This window comes from Lynx rufus, unplaced genomic scaffold, assembly GCF_022079265.1.
Source record: "Lynx rufus isolate CCGP_SWC_20201006 ecotype Redwood Valley unplaced genomic scaffold, mLynRuf1.p SCAF_2, whole genome shotgun sequence".
Classification (NCBI taxonomy): domain Eukaryota; kingdom Metazoa; phylum Chordata; class Mammalia; order Carnivora; family Felidae; genus Lynx; species Lynx rufus.
In genome coordinates, this window is record NW_025814834.1 from 203,662,408 (window position 1) to 203,688,081 (window position 25,674).

A 25,674-nucleotide genomic window follows, 5' to 3' on the forward strand; every position below is an offset into this window, starting at 1 on the left:
GCCAGTTTCCTTTAAAAGGTGTTTATAGAATTAACTAAGCTGGTCCAGGAAGGACAGCACTCCAATTTGTCTGTCTCCTGGTTGTAGAAGAAAAAGGGATTTTTGTGGAGATAACCATACCTGGCATAGGATATTTTTATTAATTTTGAGATAACGAATGCTGTGCCCTAAATGTTTAACATGTAATTTTGAATTTTAACAGGCTTGGTCTTAAACCTCAAAATATGGAGAGGACCTCATGTATCTAAATATTTTGATGACCAAGCTTTCTGGGAGGTAAGATTTTTAACCTAATGTCATAGATTTTGAGTGAATGAACTCAAAAAGATATCTAGTATATCTGTTTATAGGTCGACCTGGTGTTTGGAGAACAAAATAAAAACAAAATGTGCGTGCGTGTGTGTATACATGTGTTGGTGAGGGCTGGGGAGGTGGTAAAGGTTACCATTTCCCTGATGCCTCAAGGTCACTGAAGGTCAGAGATGTGAGAATGGCCGCTGGCCACACTTCTCCCATCTGGAGTCATCAAAGTGGGCAAATAGTTTGACATGAAGGTGATAGAATCCTGCAAGGCAAGGGCCAGAAGGCCTGCAGGGGCCAACAAATCTATTCCCCTCATTTGACAGACACACTGAGTGGAACCATGACTTTTCAAGTTCTCGAGTGAGTGTGTGGCACAGCTTGATCTAGAACACAACTCTTGATAAATTATAGCCAGTGGACACAAGAAAACTTATACTATAGGAGTCTGGGATCATTTAGCCAAAGAACAGAGAGCTCAAACAATGCAGCTGCTGCTGTGGGTCTCTGTGTTCCGTGTCGCATTTGTTCTCATGACTAGGCTAGAAAGAGGGTCAGGGCTCATTTCCTGTCATCCTCCCTTTGACCTACACTCTCACATTTCACTAAGAACTCTGATATGTGTAGGACGTCTGGGTGGCTCGGTTGGTTAAGAACTTTGATATGTGTCACCTTAGGTAACTTCCATTTGATGCTGAGGTTGAGTGGGCAAACATTGCAAAACTATAAATGGGAGGTTGGGGCTGACAGAGGTCAGGCTAACGCCCAACATCATACCATTGTGAGTGGCAGAGACAGGAACCAGGGCTCCTGAGTCCCAGGCCGATCCTTTCTCCACCTGCCATGCCAAGATACTGATCACGAAAGGGACAGAGAACCAGCCTTATTATGGATGGGCCTTGGCATTAGCATTTGTAGAGGCAAAAAGGAGAACCGGCCTCTTGTCCTTTTCCTCCCTTCTTCATTGCTTCTCTTTCCTTCTCTTCCTCTTCAAACAGCTTTATGGAGGTGTAACTGACAGCAAACACATATTTAAAGTAATATAATTTGATACATTTAAACATATTTATATGCCCATAAAACCGTCACCACCATGTTTCCTCATGCCTCTTTGAAACTACTCCCTCCCCGCTCCACCCCATTCCGTCCCCAGGCAAACACCTAACTGCCTTCTGTCCAAAAGATTGGTTTACATTTTCTACAGTTTTATAAAAACGAATCACACGGAACATTCTTTGGCATCTTTTCGCCAGCGTAATTATTCTGAGAGTCACCCATTACGTGGGTGCTTGTAAAGCGTCTCATCTCGTACCAGCTTTTCCCTCCAGCTGGTCTCTCCCAGTCCCTGCAAGGGTTCCTGCCCCTCTGGCGGCAGCAGGGTGATCTAGTGAAAGAGTTACTCAGAAAACTGGTTTAATCCAGCCATTCATTGGGCAAGTATTTATTGAGCAACTACTATACGCCAAGCATTCTGCTGATTAACCAGATATGCTGCAAACAGGACAAATGTCCAGCTCGCTTATTTGAGTTGCAATAAATATTTGCTAACTAAATGGAGGAAATCTGAGGAACCCCGCCTCACACTGGCCACTGCGGCAGTGGGCGAGATGGAATAATGAATGGAGACCAGTTCTGCAGGGTGTCACATAGGCCAGTTTCTCAACCTCTCTTACCGGTAAAATAAGGATGGTAATCTTTGTTCTACCTCACCGGGTTGTTTGGGAGACCAAACGAGAGGTAATAATGTCCACAACTACATTCTGTAAAATGCAAAGCAGCACATGAATGTGAAATGGGGGGTTAACCACAAAGGAATGCGTAAGCCTAATACTTATCGTTTATCGTAAACCTCCGGTGTCCGATTTTGTGCTAGATGCTTTTCAACATTATCTGACTTTTATCCTCGCAATAACCGTGCCCAAGAGTAAGGATCCCCGTCTCGAAGATGAGGAGTAACTTGTCCAAAATGATAGAGCTAGTAAGTAAACGGAAAAGGAGGAATTGAACTGGTGTCTGGCTCCAAAGACACAGCACGTGTGTGTGTGTGTGTGTGTGTGTGTGTGTGTGTGTGTGTTTTGTGGGCAGTTGCTGGAGGACAGTCACTTCTTGCCCCGCTATTCTGATTTAGTTTCTTACAGCTGAGGAGAGCCATTTACTCAGCGGTATAACACAGCTTTCATTTGAAAAGCCAAATATCCATTAAAGAGGCAAGAATTCAAACTTCCAAAGCTGATAAATCCAGGGGTGATTTTTTTTTTTTTTTGTAAACCATCCAAAAAGGATTTTAAACATTATTGAATCTCCTAATGCACTTCAGGGAACCAGACTCCTGGGGGTTGGAAGGGACATTCCTCTGCTGGTTGCCCAGACCATGCCTGGAGGTTTGGGGGTTGGGGTACTCGCTATTCCCCAGAGGTCCCCCATCTCATCCTCGGATGGTTCTATTACTAATTGATCATTTATTCACTAATTAATTCCATTTAAAGTATTACCTGATCTATGACAGAGCTCTTGGGTGGAGAGCCAGGGAGACGAATCTAAACAAAATACAGTTCTAGGTCTCAAGAAACTGCACATACTAATCCCCTGTCTTCCTGTAGATGACAATAATCCTAACTCAGATACTGATTTACAAAAATTCAGTTCATAACGCAAGATTTCATGTGGCTTGTGCCTTCACTAAGAGAGTAAATTCCTTCCTTCAACTTTTAATTTCAATAACCCATGGATTTTATTTTGTGCTTTCCAAAGCACAAGGACTCACTGACATCCACTTATTCAAATTAATCCCACAGTTAACCTTTCTGCAGAAAATAGCTTTGTTGTGAGTCTGCTGCAGACAAGCCCCTGTTCTGGGTACTGTGGGGGAGGAGGGCATCTCAGAGAAACTAGGGCTTTCACCCCTTGGAGGGACTGGGTCTTTCTAGGTGCACAGCTCTGTCCAGAACGGAATACGTGATCCTGGCAGTAGCTGCTGGAAGGAGAGGAGGGTAGGATCCTGAGTCTGGGGAGGTCAGGGAAAATGGAGCTTGGAGTTGTGTTGGATTTGGGTAAGTGACAGGAAGTGAAAGACATTGCAAGCAAGGGGAACAGGAGAAGCATGAGGCCATCTGGCTCAGCAGAGAGTTGGTGAAGGGAAGGATGAAAGGTAGGCTAGAGCCACCTGACTTACCCTTCAGGCAGCTGGAAGCTCCCAGAAGTTTCAGTGGGGAAATGGTACAGATAATGTTTGAGAGTCGAGTAAAGTAAGTTTAAGCTTGTAGAATGGATTCTGAAACGAGTGCAAGTATGCTGAAGATCATCCACTGGCTTCTGAACAAGTATTTGCAGCTTATTTTTAACATGATTTCATTGCCAAGAAATACAAACACCACCACTGATTTAGCATGAAAATACCTCAGAATGTGTTACGAGTTCCTCCTGCTGTTTTGTAAAATTCTCGAAACCTAGCCTTGTCGCACGGGTATCACCCCAGCTTCCGATTAAAATAAGTGTTCTAGACACACAGTAAGGATCCAACAAATGCTTGTTCAACAAAAATGAGGAGAGGCGGTTTTTAGAGCAAAGTAGGAAAACAGATTAGGAGCCTGCCAACTGACTCCTCTCCTCCTGGAGAGGCCCCTGAAAAAGAGCATTGTTCCGGAAGGTGGATCTGAATTCAAGTCCTAGCTCCCCCAGTGGCAGGCTAGTGCCTTCAGGCAAGTCACTTTCCTTTTCTGGGGCTGTTTCTTCGTTTGTAAAATGGGCTCAAATTCCACATTCTGGAGGCAGATCTGGGTTCCACCACCTCTTGTCCTGGGGTCTCTCCAAGCTTCAGTGCCCCCATCTCTGAAATGGACAGAGTGATAGCAGTATCTCACTAGCTTGTTGTAGGATTTAAAGGAGATACTGTGTGTGAAACGACAGCACACGGATCCATAAAAAAACGCCCCATAAATGTTAGCTCCTCGGATTTCCAGTTCTAGAATTCTGTGATCCAGGTTACTCAACAGGCAGTGATGTCTGGTGGGTGTGACACGGCACAACCAAACAACTTGGTATTTTCAGCTTGCAGAAGAGAACACCCAAAGGGGACCTAAAGACAATCTTCAAATACTTCGAAGACTGTCATGGAGAAAAAGAAAACGATGTTCTTCTATGCTTCTCCAAAGAATTTAAGTAGGCCCAGTGGGCAATGCTGTGTAAATGCCGAGCAAGTTGAACTTGTCTGCAAAACGGAATGAATTGCTTTGTACGGTAGTGTGTCCTCCATCACTGGAGACATTCAAACAAAAGCCGATCACCGTGTATCCACGACTTGTGCAAAGAGCTCTGAGAATGAAGGTCTATCGAAGAGCTCTTCCAATTCAGATTTTATGAAAGACCTTCTAAGATCTTTGTGATGAGACAGCATTTTGGTCCAAATAGAAGTTTCCAAAGACCAGACTCAGTATGTGTCCACATTTCAAAAGTCTAAGGGCTCATCTGTTTGCTTTGCTTTCACAGTTTCCTCATTTGGCTGTTGGATTTTAAGCAAAAGCATCCAAGAAGCAGAAGTCCTGTCTGAAATCGAGACCACCTCCTTGCATTGTTTTTCACCCTTTTTGTGTGTACAACACTCTTTACAGTGAAGTCTCCCTAATTACATACAATGAGACAAGGTCAGAGATAAATGCGATATTTAAAAAAAGATTAAACATTTGTTTAAATGGTCATTTCATAATAGCTTAAAATAAATGTTTGGTTTCCTTTTTAATTTAACGTTTATTTATTTTTGAGAGAGAGAGTGAGACAGAGTGTGAGTGGGGGGAGAGCCAGAGAGAGGGAGGCACAGAATCGGAAGCAGGCTCCGGGCTCTGAGCTGTCCGCACAGAGCCCGACGCGGGGCTCGAACTCATGGACCACGAGATCATGACCTGAGCTGAAGTCGGACGCCCAACCGACTGAGCCACCCAGACGCCCCTAAATGTTTGGTTTCCTTAAAGATGATGCTATCAATATTTTCTTGGGTGCAGACACATAATTAAGATATTGGTTCAACTTTTTGTTTTAAACATACACATTTAACTTTATTTCATTGGTTTAATTTTTTAATGTTTATTTATTTTGAAAAAGAGCGTGTGTACATGTGCGAGGTGGGGAGGGGCAGAGTGAGAGAGAAAGAGAATCCCAAGCAAGCAGGCTCTGCGCTGTCAGCATAGAGCCTGACACAGGGCTTTATCTCATGAGCTATGAGCTCATGATCCAAGTCAAAAATCAAGAGTCGGACGCTCAACTGACTGAAGCACCCAGGCGTCCCAGTATTGGGTTCAATTTTATTGACAATTCTTAAGATTCTTTCTCATGCTCAACAAAGTGTGTTGTGCTACCCAGTGAACTCTTGTCTACATCAGCAGAGCAGATGATATAAAACAGGGAAAAATTAAGAATTCACTTATATTTAGTCCTATAATGTGGACACTGTGTTTCTATTCCAGCAGTTTCACAAAGTAGTTCTTATTCCCCGAGCACAGGGGAAGATGTTGTGGTCCATTGTGGAGGTACACCGACTCAAGATTTCAAAACTAGTTCTATGTACGACCTTGAGAAATTTAAGTTTCCACCATCTGGTTCCTCCATCTGTAAAAAGAGAAGGTGGACCTTCAACCTCTAAGGTGCCCTCCAGTTCTCTAAAAACCCACTGTGAATGATTGGCTGTGGGATGGCAACAACACGGCCATTTCTTTGAGTGTGTGTGGATGCCCAGGCAATATTCCAGACCATATGTGCTAGAAGACCACATGGCTGGTAGGGAAAAGAGTACCACAAATTTAAATCATCTAAGAGGTATTTTGTGTTTCACGAAGGGCTAACTGTAGCAAGTTTTATGAAAGAAAACATTTCGAGCTGTAGTTCTGAAGAACACGGATCCCATAGTTATCTTTAGATTTATCCCATAGTAAATCTTTAAAAAAAGATTCCCATTTTGCCAAGATTCAGGAAGAGCCTGACAGATAATAGGGTTCCAAAGAGAAACAGACTACGAGAATTCGCGGTAGTTAATGTTTGTAATTATAATTGACCTTGCTGGGTCTATCTTGAGGTTGGTGGTTCATTACAGAGATACGATGAAACTTGGAATCCAAATGACTGTCAAACCAACAACATAAAATCCTGTCGCCAGAGTAAAGCCTAGTGTCAAGTCTCTATCCTCTTCCTCTTTCCTTCAATGGTGGATGCGAACTGACTGTCGGCGTCCCACCAGGACCATGTGTCATCGCTGAGTGACTGCCAACCCCTGCCTCCCCCATCAGTGGTACTGAAGGGACACTTCTGAGCAGCCTCGTGGCTGAAATCAGGAGCTTCTCTTCCAACAGGTTCACTCCCCCTTGGGAGACCCTCAGTGGCCACTGACACTGAAATGTGTGCAGAATTTTTGGCAAAACTGTAGAAACCAAACACAAAGTATAGCAAGAAAGAATTCTGGCCACCGTGTAGATTTAAAAACATGAAAATGTTTATATCTTATTTAACATCTGACACAGAAGAAGCCACATTTACACAGACACATTAAATCTTCAGAGCACTTGAATCACAGTTTTGGACCTTAGATATGACAAATGCTCATATGAGATGTATCCGTAATTTCTTCTGTAATTGATTTTTACAAGTTATACCATGATAAGACTTAATTAAAGTTACTCATGTGGCATATTTTCAACATTTTATAAGTAAATCCAATGCTTACCACAATCGATTTTTGTTGCTTACACAGGAAGTTCTCATGATTTTAGTATTACACAAATTGAAGCTGAGACCACACTCAAAAATGAGCTTAGAAAATGGCATTACAAAAAACTGGGAGTGAGAAGTAAAAAACCCATGCAGGGCTGCTGCGCAGAAGTAAATTGGAGGTTTTCACTGCCATAGGTCTTCAGTGCGGCCAAACTTAAAAACCAGTCCCCTGCAAATGAAATCAGAAACATCACACCTAGTTGAGTTTGGGGCTAAAATGAGTATGTGAGATTTGGAAAATGGTGGGAAACTGGCAACAAAGACTTGACGAGTTGTATGAAAAAAGCCATGGAACGTATCAGAATAGACACTGATCATGTGCAGTTACCCACCAACTCCACCACTGCCTTAGCTTCCAGGGGCTGAAGACATATGTCACCCTTAAAAAGTTAACCAGAGTTTAGTAGGTAACCATACTATCATATTCATTCAACAAACCTTTCTTGAGTGTAGACGTGTTAGATGCTAGGGCTGCAAAGATGAGTAAGATACAGGGTCCCTGCCCTCAAGTTGTTCACGTTCTTGATGACACAGCGTGGTAATGGCGAGAGAGGTGAGGAAGGGGGAGGAGGTATTTATACCACATGTTGAGGGAGCACAGAAGCCTATAGAATTTATTCAGCCTGAATGTGTTAGAAAAGGAGTTATAGGGGCAGTAATATTTAAGATGGGCTTTGAGGGGTAAGCAGGAGTCTGAATGGGAGATTTGCAGGGACAGAAGCTAGTTTGATGAAGGAAGAGGTTTCAGGAGAGGAAACAGTAGATCAAAAGGCAAAGAGGAAGAAAAGACCACAGGGCCTCGGGAAGAGCCCAGGAGGAAAAGCCCAGGAGACTGTGGCGTCAGGAACACGCACACACAGAACGTACAATCCAGGGTTTGTGGGGGGGGGGAGCTATCTACAGCTCTCTTCAAGGTTTCAACTTAAGAGGGGCAAGAGGGCAATTACACACATAAGAAGATACCTGTCTAGGTCTAGATCTGCAGATACACATAAAGGTGTCTGAGGTGCAGAACAGGAAGAGTCCAGTACAGCTAGATTAGAGCTTAAGGGGTAAGAGAGGGAATGGAGGTGGCCAGGATTTGGTAAGCCAATTGACCAGGGTGGCAAACTGCCCACAGGTGCTTTCCGAGTCTTAAGTGAGTCAAGAGGGCAGTGCCAGCCTGTGCGCTCTACTCCAGGGGGCAACTGACCCCCCTCTCGGCCGATTTCTGAAATGGGGTTATGCTGAGCTGTGTCCCCTACTTGAAAGGAACAACTATTCGCCTCTAGCTGATGGTTGCCATGCAAGGCTCAGGATCGTCAGATCTTCCAGTTTTTGAAGAAAAGCCAAAAATTCAGATTTTGATGTAAAAAATCTCTTGATTCTGAACCGTCGGCTCAATAAAACAGAAAATACCGTACAGGATAAACAAGACAGAACTGTGGACAGAAACTTGCGGGATGGCCGCTAGTGTTCAGTTCTTCTGGAGACAGCTCCAAGTTTTGAAAAATTTTAACAAGGGAAATGACAGGATTAGAGCCATGTTTTTAGAAGGAAAAGTGACACAGGAAAACTGGATTCAAGGGAGGAACCAATCAGGGATGTGAACTGCTCAGGACGGGATGGTGGTGACCGAACAGGAGAAATGGACAACAAGGGAACAAGTGTAAGACAATTCAGAGGCAGGTTCACTGGGCCTTGGATGTGGGGGGCCAGCGTGAGGGCGAAACTGAAGACGGAAGCAGACGCCAGTGGCATATGGAGGTTTTCATTTTGTTTTCTCATCTGTTTCCCAGTTAGCAGTGTATACTTAAGCCTACAATCCTAATGATCAGTTTGCCCTTAGAAAAATAAACACTTGAGCGTCTTTTGATGAAAACAAAAATGCAACCAGGAAACGGTCTATACACTTTCGCAAGTATGTTAATTTCTCTTTATAAAGGATTTCCTAAATGCTCCAAAAAGTGATCTGGTCTCTATCTTCTGGTTAGGATGAGGGAGGCCTCCACCCTCCAGAGAGCCTGAATGCGACACACTTCAGAATACTACCCAACAGATGTAAATTGTAATCTGAAGAGTTTCTTGGGCAAAAGCCAGTCCCTCCTACACTGTCAGATGGTCACCTTTGGTACTGACATCTGTGTCTGATTTCTGAAACCGTAATTTCTCAGCTGTTGCTGAGTATTGTTCTGTTATGAATCAGAATGGTAGGCAATCAGCTACAACTATCCTAGTAGCAGTGCCTATTTGCTGAATTTGATTTCACTTTGCTTATAGTATTTTCAAAAACCCGAATTCCTTTTTAGACTTAATAGGGACAACAGGACCAAATGAGAAACTAACCAAACTTGTTGCATATAAAAGGAATTTATCGTAATTTGGGACGAGTCCATGACTGGTTTCCGAGGTTTTGTGACATATGAAAACTGCTGTATGAACTTAGTGTTTCTTCTCTCATTGGAAGAGATACACATTTCCCGAAAATCTTCCCCCTCAATCCTCTGTTCCTCCGTGCTGTGACAGAGTGACTTCTCTGCCACAAGCAGCATCTCAGCGTGGAACCTGTTTCATCCTTTATCACTGCCAGAGTAAATAATGATAAAGAAGGCTGCTGTTTCCCCTCCCTGGCTGGTTCTCAGTAAATCCCCTCCCTAGGAAGCTTTTCTTATGCACCCTTATGCTGCCTTCCTTTGGCTGAAGTTGTGGGGTACTTAGTTCTCGGGGCACCTCTACCGCTGGGGACATACGGGAGTAGCGAGCTCAGGGTGCTTGGTCCTTCCTTACAGATGCCCAAGCCTCAGCACTGCAGCTTGAAATGACAAGAAATCCTAACTGTCAATGCTGTCTTTCTCATAAGCATGCTACACTCCCCTACAAAATAACAAACGTCCTCAAATTTTATTTCATACGTTGAGGAATGAGGTATACTCATGCTGCATTTTTGAAGTCTAGTGTTACACTCTAAAAAAAGGACGGGGGAGGAGGGAAACAGAACTAACACTAAACAACCGGTTGCGGACAGCAAAAGGAGAAAACGCCAACTGAATTCACCCCAGATTTCAAATGTCATCATCCCAGTAGCTGGAGCCTGAACTCGAGTCAGCCTCAGTTCTAGCCGGACGATCTCAGACAAGGAGCCTACCTTCTCTGTGCTTGTTCTCACATATAACATGGGGATGACGGGGTGTCCTCCGGAGCTGTGCCGGGGATTGGCTGAGAGCATACAGGTAAAACACTAAGAAAGGTGCCTCATGGGGCGCCTGGGTGGCTCAGTCAGTTGAGCGACCGACTTCGCCTCAGGTCATGATCTCACAGTCTGGGAGTTTGAGCCCCGCGTCGGGCTCTGTGCTGACAGCTCAGAGCCGGGAGCCTGCTTTGGATTCTGTGTCTCTCTCTCTCTCTCTCTTCCTCCCCCGCTCATGCTCTGTCTCTGTCTCAGAAATAAACATTAAAAAAAAAAAAAAAAAAAGAAAGGTGCCTCGTGCATAATAATTGCTCAATGAACTTTGGTCATTATTATTTTCCACATAAAATCAGTGGCTTAACTTTTTGTTATTGTTGTTTATTGTTTGTTTATTTTGTTATTGTTGTTATTATTGTATTGTTTTGTTATTGTTGTTGTTCTTTGGGTTTTCTCCACTAGTTTTATAAGAATGACCCAAAGATGTTGTGCCTCTTGCCACTCCTAAGTTCACACTTTTTTTTTTTTTTAAGGTTAATTTATTGAGAGGGGGGGAAGGAGGGAGAACCAGCAGGGGAAGGGCAGGGAGAGGGGGACAGAGGATCTGAAGTGGGCTCTATGATGACAGCAGAGAGGGGCTCCAATCATGAGCTGCGAGATCATGACCTGAGCTGAAGTCTGATTCTCAATGAACTGAGCCATTCAGGCGTCCCTAAGTTCACATTTGTCTTATTTCCAAACTGATTTTATAAAATTCCAAGAATTCCTGGTGAAGGAAGAAGTCTGAATATCACTGCTGAATGTTACTGAATGGCAACAATTAGCATTTCACGAGTGGTTCAAGTAGATACGGGGCTTCGATTTCCCCTTTTGGGGGGGTGGGTAGGAAGGAGCAGAGAAGGAAAGTCTGACCATGGACTGTCCTACAACATACAGTAGTGTTTGAACCTTTTTTGGATTAGGGACTTCTTGGAATATCTGGTGAAAGCCATAGATCTCTTCCCAGAAACAAGCTGAAACACCAGTGTCTTGCATATACAAATGTCTGGCGGTTCCCCATCTTCAGATCCCTACTCATGGTATGATGGTTAAGAATCCCCGATGCAGAGGACAAAGAGAAGCTGTGGTGGGGCTGGGGTTGGGGAGGCTAAGGGCAGGGAAAAGGGCAGACCCTTAGTTTCCCTAAAGAGTGAACATTGAAGAAGATTATTGATAAACGTATTAAGGTTTTTAGGGGATTTTTAAAAAATTTTTTAAATGTTTATTTATTTTTGAGAGAGACAGAGACAGAATGCGAGTGGGTTAGGGGCAGAGAGAGAGGGAGACACAGAATCCGAAGCAGGCTCCAGACTCCGAGCCGTCAGCACAGACCCCGACACAGGGCTCGAGCTCACGAGCTGTGAGATCATGACCTGAGCCGAAGTCAGTCACTCAACCGACTGAGCCACCCAGGTGTCCCTTTTTAGGGGATTTTTTAATCTTTTAATTTGTCATTGCATCAGAAGGATAAAGAATGTTAGGACTTCTCCACACCTCAAATCTCATGCATAAGTTCTAGTAACACCAAGGATAGAAAGAACTATAAAATGCACTCGGAAACAAAATTGCAAGGAGAAAGGGTTTTAAGCAGACTTTCACTGAAAGCAACTGTTAGAGATACAGATTTAACATGAACATTGTCCTGATGAATGGATAAAGAAGATGTGGTATATATGCATATACAATGGAGTATTACTCGGCAATCAAAAAGAATGAAATTTTGCCATTGGCAACTACGCGGATGGAACTGGAGGGTTTTATGCTAAGCGAAATGAGTCAGAGAAAGACAAATATCATGACTTCACTCACATGAGGACTTTAAGATACAAAACAGATAAACATAAGGTAAGGGAAGCAAAAATAATGTAAGAACAGAGAGGGAGACAAACCATAACAGACTCTTAAATACAGAGAACAAACTGAGGGTTGCTGGAGGGGTGTTGGGTGGGGGGATGGGCTAAATGGGTGATGGGTTATTAAGGAGGGCACCTGTCAGGATGAGCACTGGGTGTTATATGGAAGTGATGAAACACTAAATTCTATTCTAAATTCTATTCTAAATTTTATTCTAAATTCTATTATATATATACGTGTATATATATACGTATATATATATATATATACATATATATATGTATATATATATATTATTGGAAAAAAAGAATGTAAACACTCTTTTTAAAGAAAAGAAACATAGGCAAATAATAAAGAATAAAATAAAATGAACATAGTGTTACGTAACTAAATCTACACAAATCATAGTTCTTCATTAAAGGGGACATGGTTGCAGTTTAAAAAACCAGTGTATGTTCCCAAGGTTGGCAACGAACCAACTCATGTATTAAAATATCTTTCTCAGCCTCATTCTTTACATGTTATGACATAGCATGGGGGAGGGGCACTGGACAGGGTAAATTTAAGCAACTAAATATAGTAAGTGACTTAAAAGAAACAATTATAAAAAAAGAATTAACAAAATAGGATGAAGAATGCAAAAGAAACTTACCCAAAAAAGATGAAGGCATTTTGGAAAAATACAGCAATTCCAGGATATACGATGGCTTTTTCTGTAAAAATAGTTGCAAACATTTAGTTTCTGATATACTGGTGAACAGCGGTTTTCCTGCCTTACATAATTAAATTTTCTAGTAACCATGGTTGGTTTGAATATTTATTAAATGATGTAATACGTGTGACAGAGTCTAGCGCTGGTTTAGTAAGTGATTCCTTCAATTAACAAATATCTAGCAAGTGCATATTATGTTCAGCATCGTTATGTGCTGAGAATATGGCAGTAAATAAAACAGGCAAAATATTTTTCATCTTCATGAAGCTAAACAATGTAGAAAATAAGGAGAAACAAATGAAGTGGGAAAAGGTGAGAGAAGTGTAGTGAATGATGCCATTTAAAAAAAATGTTTATTTTTTTTATTTTGAGAGGGAGAGAGCACATGAGTGGGGGAGGGGCAGAGTGAGAGGGAGAGAGAGAATCCCAAGCAGGCTCCCTGCTGTCCACACAGAGCCCGATGTGGGGCTTGATCCCACAAACTGTGAGATCATGAGTAGAGCCGAAATCAAGAGTTGGACACTTAACCAACTGAGCCACCCAGGTGCCCCCAGCTGCCCCTTGAATGATGGTATTTTCTACAGGTGGCCAGGAAGAGCTCACAAGAAGGTGACACTGGCATAAGGTCAGGGAGGATGTGAGGGTAGGGACCATGCAGAAGCAGCAGAACAGAGGGCACAAACACCTGGAGGTGGGAACATATGGGCACATGAGAGGAATGGTCATGTGTGCAAAAGAGAGAAAAGCAGGAGACAGATCAGAAAAGTACGAGGGGCGAACTGGGCGTGAGTGTGTGTGCGTGTGTGTGTGTGTGTGTGTGTGTGAAGATCCTGTAGAGCTCTGCAGTCATGGTGAGGGCTCTGGTTTTCATTCTGAGGGAGATGAGAAGCCAATGGAGGGTCTGAGCAGAAAAGTAACATGAGCTGACATATTTTAAGAGGATTCCTCTGGCTGCTGTGCTGAGGGGATGGGAGAGTAAAAGGGTAAGGGGAGAAACAGAGACCAAAGAGGAAGCTATTTCAGGAAGTCGGACAAGAGACTACAAGGGACTGAATGAGGGTGGCAGTAATGGAGATGGTAAAAAGTGGTGGGATTCAGGGGGCGCCTGGCCGGCTCAGTCAGTAGAGCGTGCAACTCTTCTTCTCGGGGTGGTGAGTTCAAGCCCTACACTGGGTGTAGAGATTACTTAAAAATAAAATCCATAAAAATACAGTGGTGGGATTCAGGATATATTTTAACAGCAGAATCAATAGGATTTGCTGATGGACTGATGTGGGGTGACAGAGAACAAGAGGTATCATCTTTGACAGGCCTTAATCACCCAGTTTTTGGCCTAAACATTTGGAGGGACAGAGTAGCCACTAGTGACTGCCAGGGGAACATTTGTTCCAATTTATCCCACACTGAAGTTGAAATTCTCCTAAGTTTCTACTACTGGAGCCAAGGTGTGATGAATAGATAAATTATCAACTTTTTCTCAGAATAGTTTTAACTTAATCTGATTACCGTAACAGCTGGTTTGCATAGGCCTTCACTACTACAAGGCCACATTAAATATTCCCTATTAGTGGTAACAATGGCTCATAAAGATCCTACAGAAAGGCAACTTATAAAATTACACATCTCCTGATAATAATTCTCAAAGCATAACTTGACTCCAGAAGTCTTTAGGAAAAAAAAATCACTAAAAACTCTAGGAGATAAACACTTTCCTACAAAAAGGGGCTCTGTATTAATAACAGCTATATCCAGGAAAGAAGAATTACAAATAATATTATTTACTTCTTTAGGCTCTTTTATGTTTTCAGTATTCTACAATAAACAAGTATCATGGAATTCAGATAAAAAAGTAACATTTTTGTTTTTAAAATATGGTGATAAAAGATTTTGTAGCAGCAAGAGAACTACTTAAGGTATCATGTAAAATGCAGAAGCCTGTGTTCGAAACTTTATTTATAGTATGATTATAACTACACAAAAACACAGAAGAGACCAAAGGAAATACACCAAAACATTTCAGAGCAGTACGTTATTATAGTCTGCTATAGTTGTTTTTTTTCTTTTCTACATTTTTGGTAACATGGTTTGAGTAATAACTTACATGAGCAACAAAAAACATACATATTTAAAAAAGACTATCATTCCTGTCTATAAGACTTAAAAGATCTTCCTAAAAATTCAGGAAACCCACGATTTTAATCCAAGAATTACATTTTGTTCAAAGAAATAAAGGGTTAAAATATGGGCTAGTTTAGATCTCTGCTGGTCCAGTTTTTGCAAATCATTAATACCATATTTTTACTGTGAGAAGCATAGTCAATTTTACCTGGAACATTAAGGGATTTTCGTATTTTTCCGGGGTCCCTCAAGGTGAAATTTCAACCAGGGATCTAAGAGCAGGCCTTTTCCTGTAGGCCTTGCTTTAAAGTGGCCTGATACTTGCACATTAAGTGCTCATTTACTTTCTATCTAGAAGGAGATGATGTCATAGTACCAGGGAGGCTAACCTCAATAAATTTTAATTATAGGATGTTAGAGCTTTGCATAGATATCCTTTATCAAGTCAAAACTTGCCAAATAGCTTGAGAACATATATATTCTGCTTTTGAGGTTTTTGGAAGCCAACGAGAAGCAAGGTTTGGAGCTGTGTCCCATTACTTCTAGGCTCTATTCAAAGGAAAAAAAAAAAAAACCAGAAGAAAGGAATACCAAAAACATACCAAATGAACAAAATACTGATAGGGTGAAGGGAGTTCCCAGGCATAAATGCTAGTAGCTGACCCATCTAGATAAAAAAAAAAAAAAAAAAAAAAAAAAAAAAAAAGCTTTATTCTAAAATAACCTGGGGTGTCCGGGTGGCTCAGTCGGTTAAGCCTCCAACTTCGGCCAGGTCATGATCTTCTGGTTCATGAGTTCGAGCCCCACATTGGGCTCTCTGTTGTCAGGACAGAGCCCGCTTTGGATCCTCTGTATTTCTCTCTCTCTGCCCCTCCCCAGCTTGTTCTGTGTCTCTCTGTCTCTCTCTCTCTCTCGGAATAAATAAACTTACAAAAAAATAAATAAATACAAATAAAAATAAAAAACCCAACTTTTGAGGTGCCTAGGTGGCTCAGTCGGTTAAGCGTCCAACTCTTGGTTTCGACTCAAGTCATGATCTTACATCTCACGGTCTGTGAGACTGAGCCCTGGGTCCGGCTCCAAGCTGACAACACAGAGCCTGCTTGGGATTCTCTCTCTCCCTTGCTCTCTGCCCCTCCCCCGTGCACGCTCACTCTCTCTCAAAATAAACAAATAAAATAACCAACTTTAATGCACAACTTCAGTAATCCACTGAAGTAAAATGTAAACTATTTTCTCTTACCTTTAGCAACATAACCTCCAAAGAGAATCCACATAGATGCAATCAGAGACCCAAAGGCCAGCATGAAACCAATGAACAGCCAGATGCGAGCACCTTAAAAGAAATAACATTTTACCAGAATTGTTTCTCATGTGGCAGCAGTCAGTTCAATCAACTTTTCAAAAGGAAAGCAAAAACCAAAACAGAAAAAATGTATCATTGCCATTTAAAATCTAAAATAAGAATGAAAGATGTGCTGAGTATCTTTCATCAGTGCAGACGTTGGCCTTCTTCCTGTTGGCTGGTCTGTATTCTAAGTGCCTATAATTAATCTCCTTAAATATGAATACTGAGAAAAACTCCTCAACCATCCTATAAAAATCTCACAAAATATGTTTCATATTTACAGGCTCATTCTCCATATATTTTTAGAAATTGTACTCCAAAATTTAGACTCCTCCAAGAGAACTTTGAGGCAATAACATGTGTATACTGAGCAAAAAATTCATATTCAGTGATAGATGAATAGGTAAGTCAGGCAGCAAAATAAATTCAAACTTACTGTGACTGGCGCTTAGGAAAGCTACATTAAAATTATGTTAATAGAGGAGGACAAACAAGGTTTAAATCACATTTATATAATATTTATGAAGATTTGCTATAAAATAAACAGCCCTTAGATGAACTGACATGACTTTAATTGGCACGAGTACATTTTAATAAAAACACTGCCCTCTTCCATACAGCAAAGCAAATAGAATGCTGTATTTAATTTCTGATTTCATCTCCAAAACATAAGAGCATTATGAAAATAATAAGCTGACAGTTTTAGATATGGTATTAAATACAACGGACTCTGGCCCCCCGAGCTGTGCTAGCTAACCAATGTTAGTCAGAGATGCGAGGGCCACATTCTAGTCCTGGCTCTAGCTATCACTGGCTTAGCGGTATCAGCGCTGGCCGCTAACATCTGTCTGTTCGTTTACAGTTCACGGTTATGGCAGGTCAGGGCTCCTGTATCTCTGCTACTTAAGTTCATCTGCAGAGACAGTGAACCAGAGAGTCTGAGAGTGTAGATCGGAGCTGACTCCTGCAGCTTCTCCTGTTTCATTAAAAAAAGAAAAAGAAAAAAAGTCACCTGAATTTTGCCTAAATGTATTTATTTGTAGGTTTCCTTTTTGTATGGATGTAATATTTTGTTTACCATTTAAATTGCTTACTAAATGTGCCCCCCATGTCTTTGCGTATACCGGACTCTTGAGGAAGCCGACCCACACGCATGCTGAATTTGGCCTCCCTTGGGTGCGCGGCCCAGGAGTCTCAGTGGAGAGGGAAGGGAGTGGGTGAACCTAAGCACCAAAATTCTATTACTCTACTCCGTTTTGCAAGATGCAAAGAGTTCATTACACAATGATGTGAATGCATTTACGACTACTGAACTGTATACTTAAAAATGGTTAAGATGGTACAATTTATGTTGTGTATTTCAAAACACACCCCAAATACTATGATTCTAAACTATTTCAAAAATGCCAATCCAATCAAGTGAGGCTGGCAAAAAAGAGAAGAAAATAATTTATATGGTATAGCTTAAAGTACCAGAAGTTCTATTTTGCACATGGATTCTTTTATTAGCTATTGTCTTTTACTGTCCGTGGTACATATTATTGCATGGGGTTATATACTCAAGACTGTGTACACTATACTATACAGCCGACTTCGATTAAATGTGCCTTGTACCTTATGCCTTGAAACCTATAACCTCTGTTCTAGACAGACCTCCATCCTATTTCTGATGTGAAGGGGTTAGACGACTGGTCCTTCCATGTAGAATTCTCACTTTTAAGGATGTATACGGTAAGATGTCGTTTACACCTATTTACCTGTTTGACCCAGGCAACCTTCACTGTAACTATCACCTCGGACTTGTCCATTTGATACTGCATTAATCCTGTGTGAATAAAATAAAGCCAAGATATCACGGTCTTTGACTCCAAGAGGAAACTACCCACGACATCAAATCACCAGAGCCGATAAGCTAGAGTGCCTCAAATGCAAGGTGAGGCCTCATGAGTCTTGAGTAATGGGCTCATGTAAACTTAAGCAAGTCCCTTGAAGCAGATACCGTCTAAGCAGTGGTGACAGCCGCCAGACCAGCAGAATTAACATCACCCGGGAACTGATTACAGAGAAAATTCCCCAGCCCCACCCTAGACTTACTGAGGCAGAAACTCTGGGCAAGGGGCCCAGCAATTTGAGTTTGCACAAGTCCTTCAGGTGATTCTGACGCTTACTAACATTTGAGAGTGACGTTTTCAAAATTATGTCTCATTTGTTAAAGTTTGAGAGTGAAATCCTCAAAATGATCTTGCTAAGATGGAACCATCTTTAGCTTTGGATCTATCTAGCTTTCCATTTGTGCAAACGCCACCTGTAACATGCATGCTGACAAAACAGAGAGAGCATGGTCCCTAGACAACCCCAAAGTACTTAAAATTGGCTTAGGAATGAGGGGTTTTTTCGGTGATAATTCTGTACTAAGGTCCAATGTTTGGAGAAATAATTATACTTCAAGCAAAACAACAGCTTTTTGCTCTGAAGACATTATCAAAGGGATTCAAGTGGTAAAATGTTGGGTTTTTTTTTTTTAGCCCGATACACGTTCCAAACAGGAAATCTTCCGTTAACTTTCACAGAGAACCACTCTAAATCGAGATAACCTGGCTTTCTTTAGAAGTAATTGTTCAAAAATTTAAACATCACAGGACAATGTTAACAATATATCAAGTTAAGAAGTTATAAAATTTTATACACACTATTATCTGTGTGTATATCTATATATCTCTCCACTCGTGTGTGCGTGTGTGTGTGTGTGTGTATGTGTGTGTCTACCACTAGAATGTAAGCTTCATGAGGGCAAGGACTGTGTCTACCTTGTTTCCCATTTTTATTCTCAGTGCCTGGCACAGGGCTTGGCACATAGCAGGTGCCCAATAAATGTGTTGACTATGTGAACCCTAATTTTTTAAATAGTAATATGAAGTCATAATTATTCATTCAAATCTAAGTTTTAGAATGATCAAAATACTCATAATTATATTCAGTGATCTCTATTATCAACCACATTATCTGGTACACAAAATAAGTACATTTTAAAACAAGCATAGGATTTTTTTTAATAAAAATTTTTAAAAATGTTTTACTTATTTTTTAGAGAGGAAAAGAGAGAGAGAGAGAGAGAGAACGCACAAGCAGGTGAGGGACAGAAAAAGAGGGAGAATCTGAAGCAGGCTCCAGGCTCTGAGCTGTCAGCACAGAGCCCAACGGGGGGCTCGAACCTACCAACCATGAGATCGTGACCTGAGCCAAAGTTGGACGCTTAACCTATTGAGACACCCAGGCGCCCCAAACAAGCTTAGTGTTTTTTAAAAATGCAGATGTTCTTGGGTTAGTGGTACTTTGCTCTTGTTTTTCTCCTTGCTGAGCCATCTCAATAAACTTTCTAGCCCTCTGTCAAACAGTCACGCCCCTGCCATGTCAGTCTCCACTATCAGGCACATTCTGAAATGAACAATCTCCATTTGCTCTCTGGCATTACTAATTTCACATATAATCTCAAACTTACACAAAAGATGTCAAGTACAGTTCAAGTAAATTTTGAAAGTTGCCAACCTGATGCCCCATCACCCTAGAAATGTGTATGTGTTTCCTACAAACAAGACAGTTTCAGAGAACAATACAAGCCTTGAAACTGGGATACTAACAATGATGCATTACCACCATCTAATCTTCAGACGTCATTCAAGTTCCCCAGTTGGCCCAATAATGCTCTTAACAGCAAAAGAGCAGAATCATGAAACACATTTTGTTCTCATGCCTCTTTAGTCTCCTCAGTTTTCTCTGGCTTTTATGACCTTGACCCTTTACTCCAGCCACCCTGGTCTCCTTGCCATGGAGCCTCTGTCCTTGCTATTCCATAGGACTGGAATGATCCTCTCTCATATAGCCCCACAATCACCTCCTTCATTTCTTCAAGTCTTTCCTATGAAAGTGCCTTCTTCATAAGGCCTTCCTTGACTCTACTGAAAATTTCTGTACCCTTGCTGACATCTATCTGCCTTCTCTGTAGCACTTCCTGGTATCTCACAGGCTATATATACAATTTATTTCTCCTTGGTTACTCTCTGCCTCGCTCATTTGAGTATAAATTCCATAAATGCATGGATTTCCTCCTGTTTTATTCACTGCTGTATTTCCTATACCTAGAGCAGAGGCTGGAACATAAAAGCTTAAAGAATATTTGTTGGCTGAGTGAATAAACAAACGCTTAGACAAAGGATACGGTTTCTGACCTAAACGTAAAGTCACAAACATCAGCAGTACAGAAGGAAGAGGAGAGAGGAGAGAAGCTGGGGGTGGCAGTGGAAGAGGAGAGGTGGAAGGGAGAAGAGGAAAGAGAACGGCTGCTTTTCTTTGTAAGTCCTCCTCTGCGAGTTGACTTTTAATTCATGTCCAATACGTTGATGACATTTAAAAATATGAACTCTACTCGACTACATGTAAGACATTTTTATTTTGTGGCGATCTACGTAAGTAGTGTGGACAGTGACACTCACATGAGGAAGGCTATGGTTGCTATGACACCACAGGCGTGGTACGAGTGGTTGAATTCTTCCATGGTGGGGTAAATGACAGCTGCATCTATGATAATCCACCAGCCTGTAAAAAACTAAAGCAGACACACACAAAAAATGTGACACTAGTGAGAAATTACAGTAACTTCCTATCTTACTAGCTAAAAAGAAAGCAAAGTATCTAAGAGACCCCTTCGGATGAATTTCAAAATTTTCTTAAATGCTCCGGCAGTTTCTCGCATATAATGTGCACGTGGCTTAACCCCTGAGGAAATATTTGATACCCTTAAGTCGGCCAGCAATTACCGAGTAACACGAACTTCTTTTCTAAGCCCACTTTGGTCATTATTTTATATTGTTGTAATAAAGTCTGTCATCTTATTATGTGAACTGGAAATAAATTGTAATAATCTCATGGCAGGAGAAAGGAAAAAAGTGATTCACATGCCAATCGACAGAAGGAGTGGCTTGTGGCTGATGTTATAAGCTTCCAGAAAGATGATATCACTGAAGACAAAAAAAAATTATTCAAAACAATATGGGGAATAGTGATTGTTGGCAGCATTTGAGCTGTCCTCTTGGTGTCGTGAGATAGGTTAAGGGCCCCGCAGTTCGCTTTTCCTTTTGATGCATTATAGTGCGGTGTATGGATGCTTTTACGTGTGAGGTTAAATTCAATTTAAACACGAAGTTATCATTTATCTTAATTGAATTTGGTTCTGGATATTATCAGGGGCCAATACATAAGGAAAAACATTAAAACTACACAAATATTAGCTAACCACAAACTTAAGAGTAAAATATTAACCAAATTCTGGTAAGTAACAGAAAGTTTTGAAAATAACACCGTACCCTACCCCCATTCCCAATCATGACCCAGTTAGCTCTGGGAACTCCATCTTCTGGCAATTCTTTAAAAATAACTAATTTAGGCTAATCAAATTATTTTTATCAGGTTACAGACAGCTCCATACTCTATTAATGACATTTTTACCGGCTAGCCCGAGTACCTCTTTCATTTTTCTACCCTCATCTCAATGCTTTTATTCAAGATATTTTCTTCATAAACTAAAATGTAAAGTTTTTTTTTTTTTTTGGATGTTTGTAAGAGCAGAATTTCTACAGTAGTTTTTTTTTTTTTTAAGATTTTATTTTTAAATAATCTCTATGCCCAATGTGGGGCTTGAACTCACAACCCCGAGATCAAGAATCCCATGCTCTACGGACTAAGCCAGCCAGGTGCCCCTCTACAGTAGTTTTATACTTTACTGTTACTTTGGAAAAATATAGGGTAATCATTTTTCATAAATTATAAATGTCAGAGACTAGGCAAAGAGGAGATATTTGAACTCGGATTTTCTTTTTTCAAGATTTATTTTTAAGTAATCTTAACACCCAGTGTGGGGCCTGAACTTAAACCCTGAGACCAACAGTCACATGCTCCACTGACTGAGCCAGCCAGGAGTCCCTAAACTTAGATTTTTGTTTGTTTATTTAAAATCCATTATTTAGAGCACATGACCACATAAGAGCATAAAACACAAATATCAGATGCCTTGAGGGATTTGCAATGTAAATAAAAATTTTACACTATAGATTACTTCTATACACTTCAATACACTTGAATGAGTTTCCTGTTTGGTTTTTGTTTTTCAATGAGATTGAGAAGAAAGTTAACTCTGGATTATGAAAAAAGTGCAACCATCTCTCTCCACTGGTTTTGACCTGTTTATTTCTTAAACACTTTCTGGTTACTTAATGTACTGACAAAAAGGAGGCATTACACTCATATAATGAATAAATGTAGAAACCATTACTGTCTTATATACCATGCATTTAAAGAAAACCAACCATTCTACTAATCACTATCAAACCATAAGGTCAACTCTTAAAATGGAATAACTCAACCCCCGCATAAACAAAACATCAACATTTGTTAAAACAAATTTAGTGGTCAAAGATAAAATGAATAGTACTTATTTAAAAACCTCATACAGAATTCAAAACACATAAAAACAAACAAAATAACGAATGGCCAAATTACCAATGACACTTACTAGAACACCAGCAGCAATGGAAGCAATAGTATTGCGCTTTTCCCCCCAGTCAATGCATTCTGAGCATCTCAAGCCTTCTAGAAATCCAGACATTTTTTCAAGTCACTTAAAAAAACAAACAGAAAAATCAACTAAATAAAGTACTTCTATTTACTTGCTTCAAACATGACTTCTGTTCCTAGAAGACAATTAACAGTTCAGGGATAACTGAATAAAAGTGAAAGACTTTATTTTGGCTACATATACTTCTTCAGAATATTTAATTTTTGATGAATTTCCACATCAAAACTTTGGAAAACAAAATTTAGATTCATTTAGCTTATTATTTTTTTAATTTAAAAGACGGTTTTGGTATATTTAAGAACTAGGAACAAAGGTGGGTATCCAAATATTGAAAAAATTTATAACGATGATTAATTTTAATTCCAAACTAAGTTATTATGTGATTTTAACATTTACAATCCAGGGGCACTAACATAATGGAGAGACAATGATAGACTTTGGCTGAGGTAAAGCATGCAGTTAGATGAAAAAATACTTGTATTAGTAATTTTCACATTTTATCATAGGACATGTGTTTCTACTCAGATTAAGAAGTTAAACACTGCCCTATGGGTCTTCTACTCACATCCCGTCCTTTCACTTCATTATTTTTTCCTTCTCCAACCCTTTGTGTTAGTGTCACTTCCAGTAAAGAACACCAATTTCATTTTAATATGTTTCTGATTCTAACAGATGTTTTCCAGCGAAAAGAAAGCACAAAATTGAAGTTAATACTAATTCAGACACGAAAACATCCGCTGTGATGAATCCCGACCTAACAAATTACATAAAACCATTCCTGCGAGCAGACCTAGGCAGACCTGGCCTAAAACCCATCCTGATTATCTCTATTTCAGAGCATGAAAAAGCCTGAATTACGTATAATTTGCTAATTATCAAGACACACCCAAACTCCTACCAGCGACTCTGAACCCGTCTGTTCAACTACTCTTGTAGCCAGCAATCCTGACTGTCCAAAAACATGACATTCTAAAAAAGAGCAATGAGTCCAATCGTAACATCCCTTTTAAGCATTAAATATTAAAAACTGAGATTGTAACCAATACTAATATGTTTTTAAGACAAGCCCAGTTTTGACCATTTACCTTTGTTTTTCCCTGGGAGGAAGAGCAATCCAGTTTGTGTTAGTTTCGGTTGGTCTCAATGTCCCCGCCCCGAGCCCATCCGAGTCCACTTTTCTCAAGTTTATTACCGTCACACTGCCGCACAAACCCCGCCCCCAGGCTCGGGATTCACGGTCCGCAGTGGACACGGGCTGGGAGGATGTGGGAACTCGTTCTAGCTCGACCACCCCCTGCCGCGTGAACCCGCCGGTGACACTCCCTCTCGGGGGCTGTTTCTCCAACCCTAAAGGAGGGGACCGCGGAGACGCCGGAGGGACCCCGCGACGTCCCGGGGAGGGCGCGGTCCGGCAGCCGGACGGAGGAAGCGTCCGGGAAGGGTCCAGGGAGGCACAACCCGAGCCCGCAGCCTCCCAGAGGGTGGAGGCGATGACTCGGTCGGCACCGGCCGGGCAGACGGGCCCGGGCCCGAGCCCTCTCCGGCCTGTGGCGGCGACCCCCTCCCCCACTCCCGCCCGGCACTTACGGCCAGCCCCTCCAGTGCAGTGAGTCCCGAGCCAGGTGTCACGCCGCGCGCGGCCGCCTCACTTTCCCCTAGTTTGCAGCCAAGAAAACAAAACAGCCACCCGCCGCCGGGTACCCGGATGAAGCAGCACCGCCCCCCGGGGCTCGGTCGCGCATGCGGAGACTGGGGCGGAGGGGGCGGCGCGGGGAGGGAGGGGAAAGGGCAGACGGAGGGCCGGCGGGAACGGGTGCCCCGCGCCAAAGTGGGCTGGTGCTCCGGGCGCTCGTGGCGTTTCGAAGATGGGCGGGCTAGCCCGAGTACGCCTTCCCGGCAGAGGTGTGAAAAGTCGCCCTTGGTCTTCAGCTTTCCGAAAAGGGAGGCGTCTGTTGGGCCCTGTATCTGTCCTGTGTGAGGTGGTAAATTTTCGAGGACTGCGGAGGGCCCTGCAGTTATCTCAGGCCTGGGGTGGCGGGAAAAAGTGCCGGTCCGCGTGGGGCAAAGAGTGGCTCTGGGTTTGCAGCCCCCGCCCCAGCTTTAAGTTATTGAGGGTGTTTGTTTCTTTCTTTTTATTTGGTTATTTTAGAGAGAGAGTGGGGGAAGGGGCAAACAAAGAGAGAGAGAGAGAGAGAGAGAGAGAGAATCCCAAGCAGGTGTCATGCTCAGCACCGAGCCGGATGGGGGACTTGAACCCACAACCCAAGAATCAAGACCTGAGACGAAATCAAGAAGAGGCTCAACCCAGTGAGCTACCCAGGAATGCCCGAGTTCTAGGTTTTTAAGTCTTATTTTCTCAGTGCCTGACCCGGCCCTCATTGTAGCTCCGCCTCCAGAAGGGGCGGGCTCAGTCCCAGGAGGCAGGGACTACCCAGGTGAGGGCGTGGTGTACTGTGCAGTCCAAATCCGCATGCTGACCCTCTTCTGGGGCTTGGCCTCCACCACCCCCCTCCCCGCCCCCACCCTTTGCTTTAAGGCCGGGTTTCTCAGCCAAGCCACTGCTGACGTTTGGGGCCTGATAATTTTGTATATGGGGGCTTGTCCTGTGTACTGTAGGGTGTTTATCTGCATCCCTGACCTCTGCCCACAGGATGCCGGGGTTATTCCTGCTGTTGTGACAGCCAAAAATGTCTCAAGACTGCCAAATATCCCGTTGGGGAGAGGGGAGTCATCTAGGTTAGAGCCGCTGTTAATACCGG

The 25,674-nt window shown here is 42.0% G+C and overlaps 2 protein-coding genes across 5 annotated transcripts in view; one reads left to right on the forward strand and one right to left on the reverse strand.

The window, feature by feature from the left end:
• LOC124515798 (RH-like protein) overlaps positions 1 to 5,013 on the forward strand; it is a 37,225-nt gene extending 32,212 nt beyond the window's left edge. For both annotated transcript variants that reach the window (XM_047084818.1, XM_047084817.1), the window contains 2 exons: positions 203 to 276; positions 4,786 to 5,013. In XM_047084818.1, the coding sequence (XP_046940774.1) occupies positions 203 to 276; positions 4,786 to 4,812 (101 nt within the window). In that variant the 3' untranslated portion in view covers positions 4,813 to 5,013. The remainder of the gene's footprint in view (positions 1 to 202; positions 277 to 4,785) is intronic.
• A 1,294-nt stretch (positions 5,014 to 6,307) lies between these two features.
• TMEM50A (transmembrane protein 50A) lies at positions 6,308 to 24,638 on the reverse strand. Of its 3 annotated transcripts, none has more exons than XR_006962786.1 (8): positions 24,503 to 24,636; positions 22,853 to 22,957; positions 20,778 to 20,890; positions 18,045 to 18,112; positions 16,183 to 16,275; positions 12,762 to 12,822; positions 7,007 to 7,222; positions 6,308 to 6,703 (listed from the first exon to the last, which is right to left on the reverse strand). XR_006962786.1 is itself a non-coding variant. In XM_047084081.1 (8 exons), exons 3-8 carry the CDS (start codon positions 22,943 to 22,945, stop codon positions 7,177 to 7,179), a joined length of 474 nt encoding a protein of 157 aa, XP_046940037.1. In that variant the 5' UTR covers positions 22,946 to 22,957; positions 24,001 to 24,012; positions 24,503 to 24,638; the 3' UTR covers positions 6,754 to 7,176. The 3 variants fall into 3 exon arrangements, 2 of the variants coding, with proteins under 2 accessions (XP_046940037.1, XP_046940036.1); XM_047084081.1 differs by lacking the exon at positions 6,308 to 6,703 and adding an exon at positions 24,001 to 24,012 and having other exon boundaries at positions 6,754 to 7,222; positions 24,503 to 24,638; XM_047084080.1 differs by lacking the exon at positions 6,308 to 6,703 and having other exon boundaries at positions 6,754 to 7,222.
• Between the last annotated feature and the right edge of the window lie 1,036 nt (positions 24,639 to 25,674).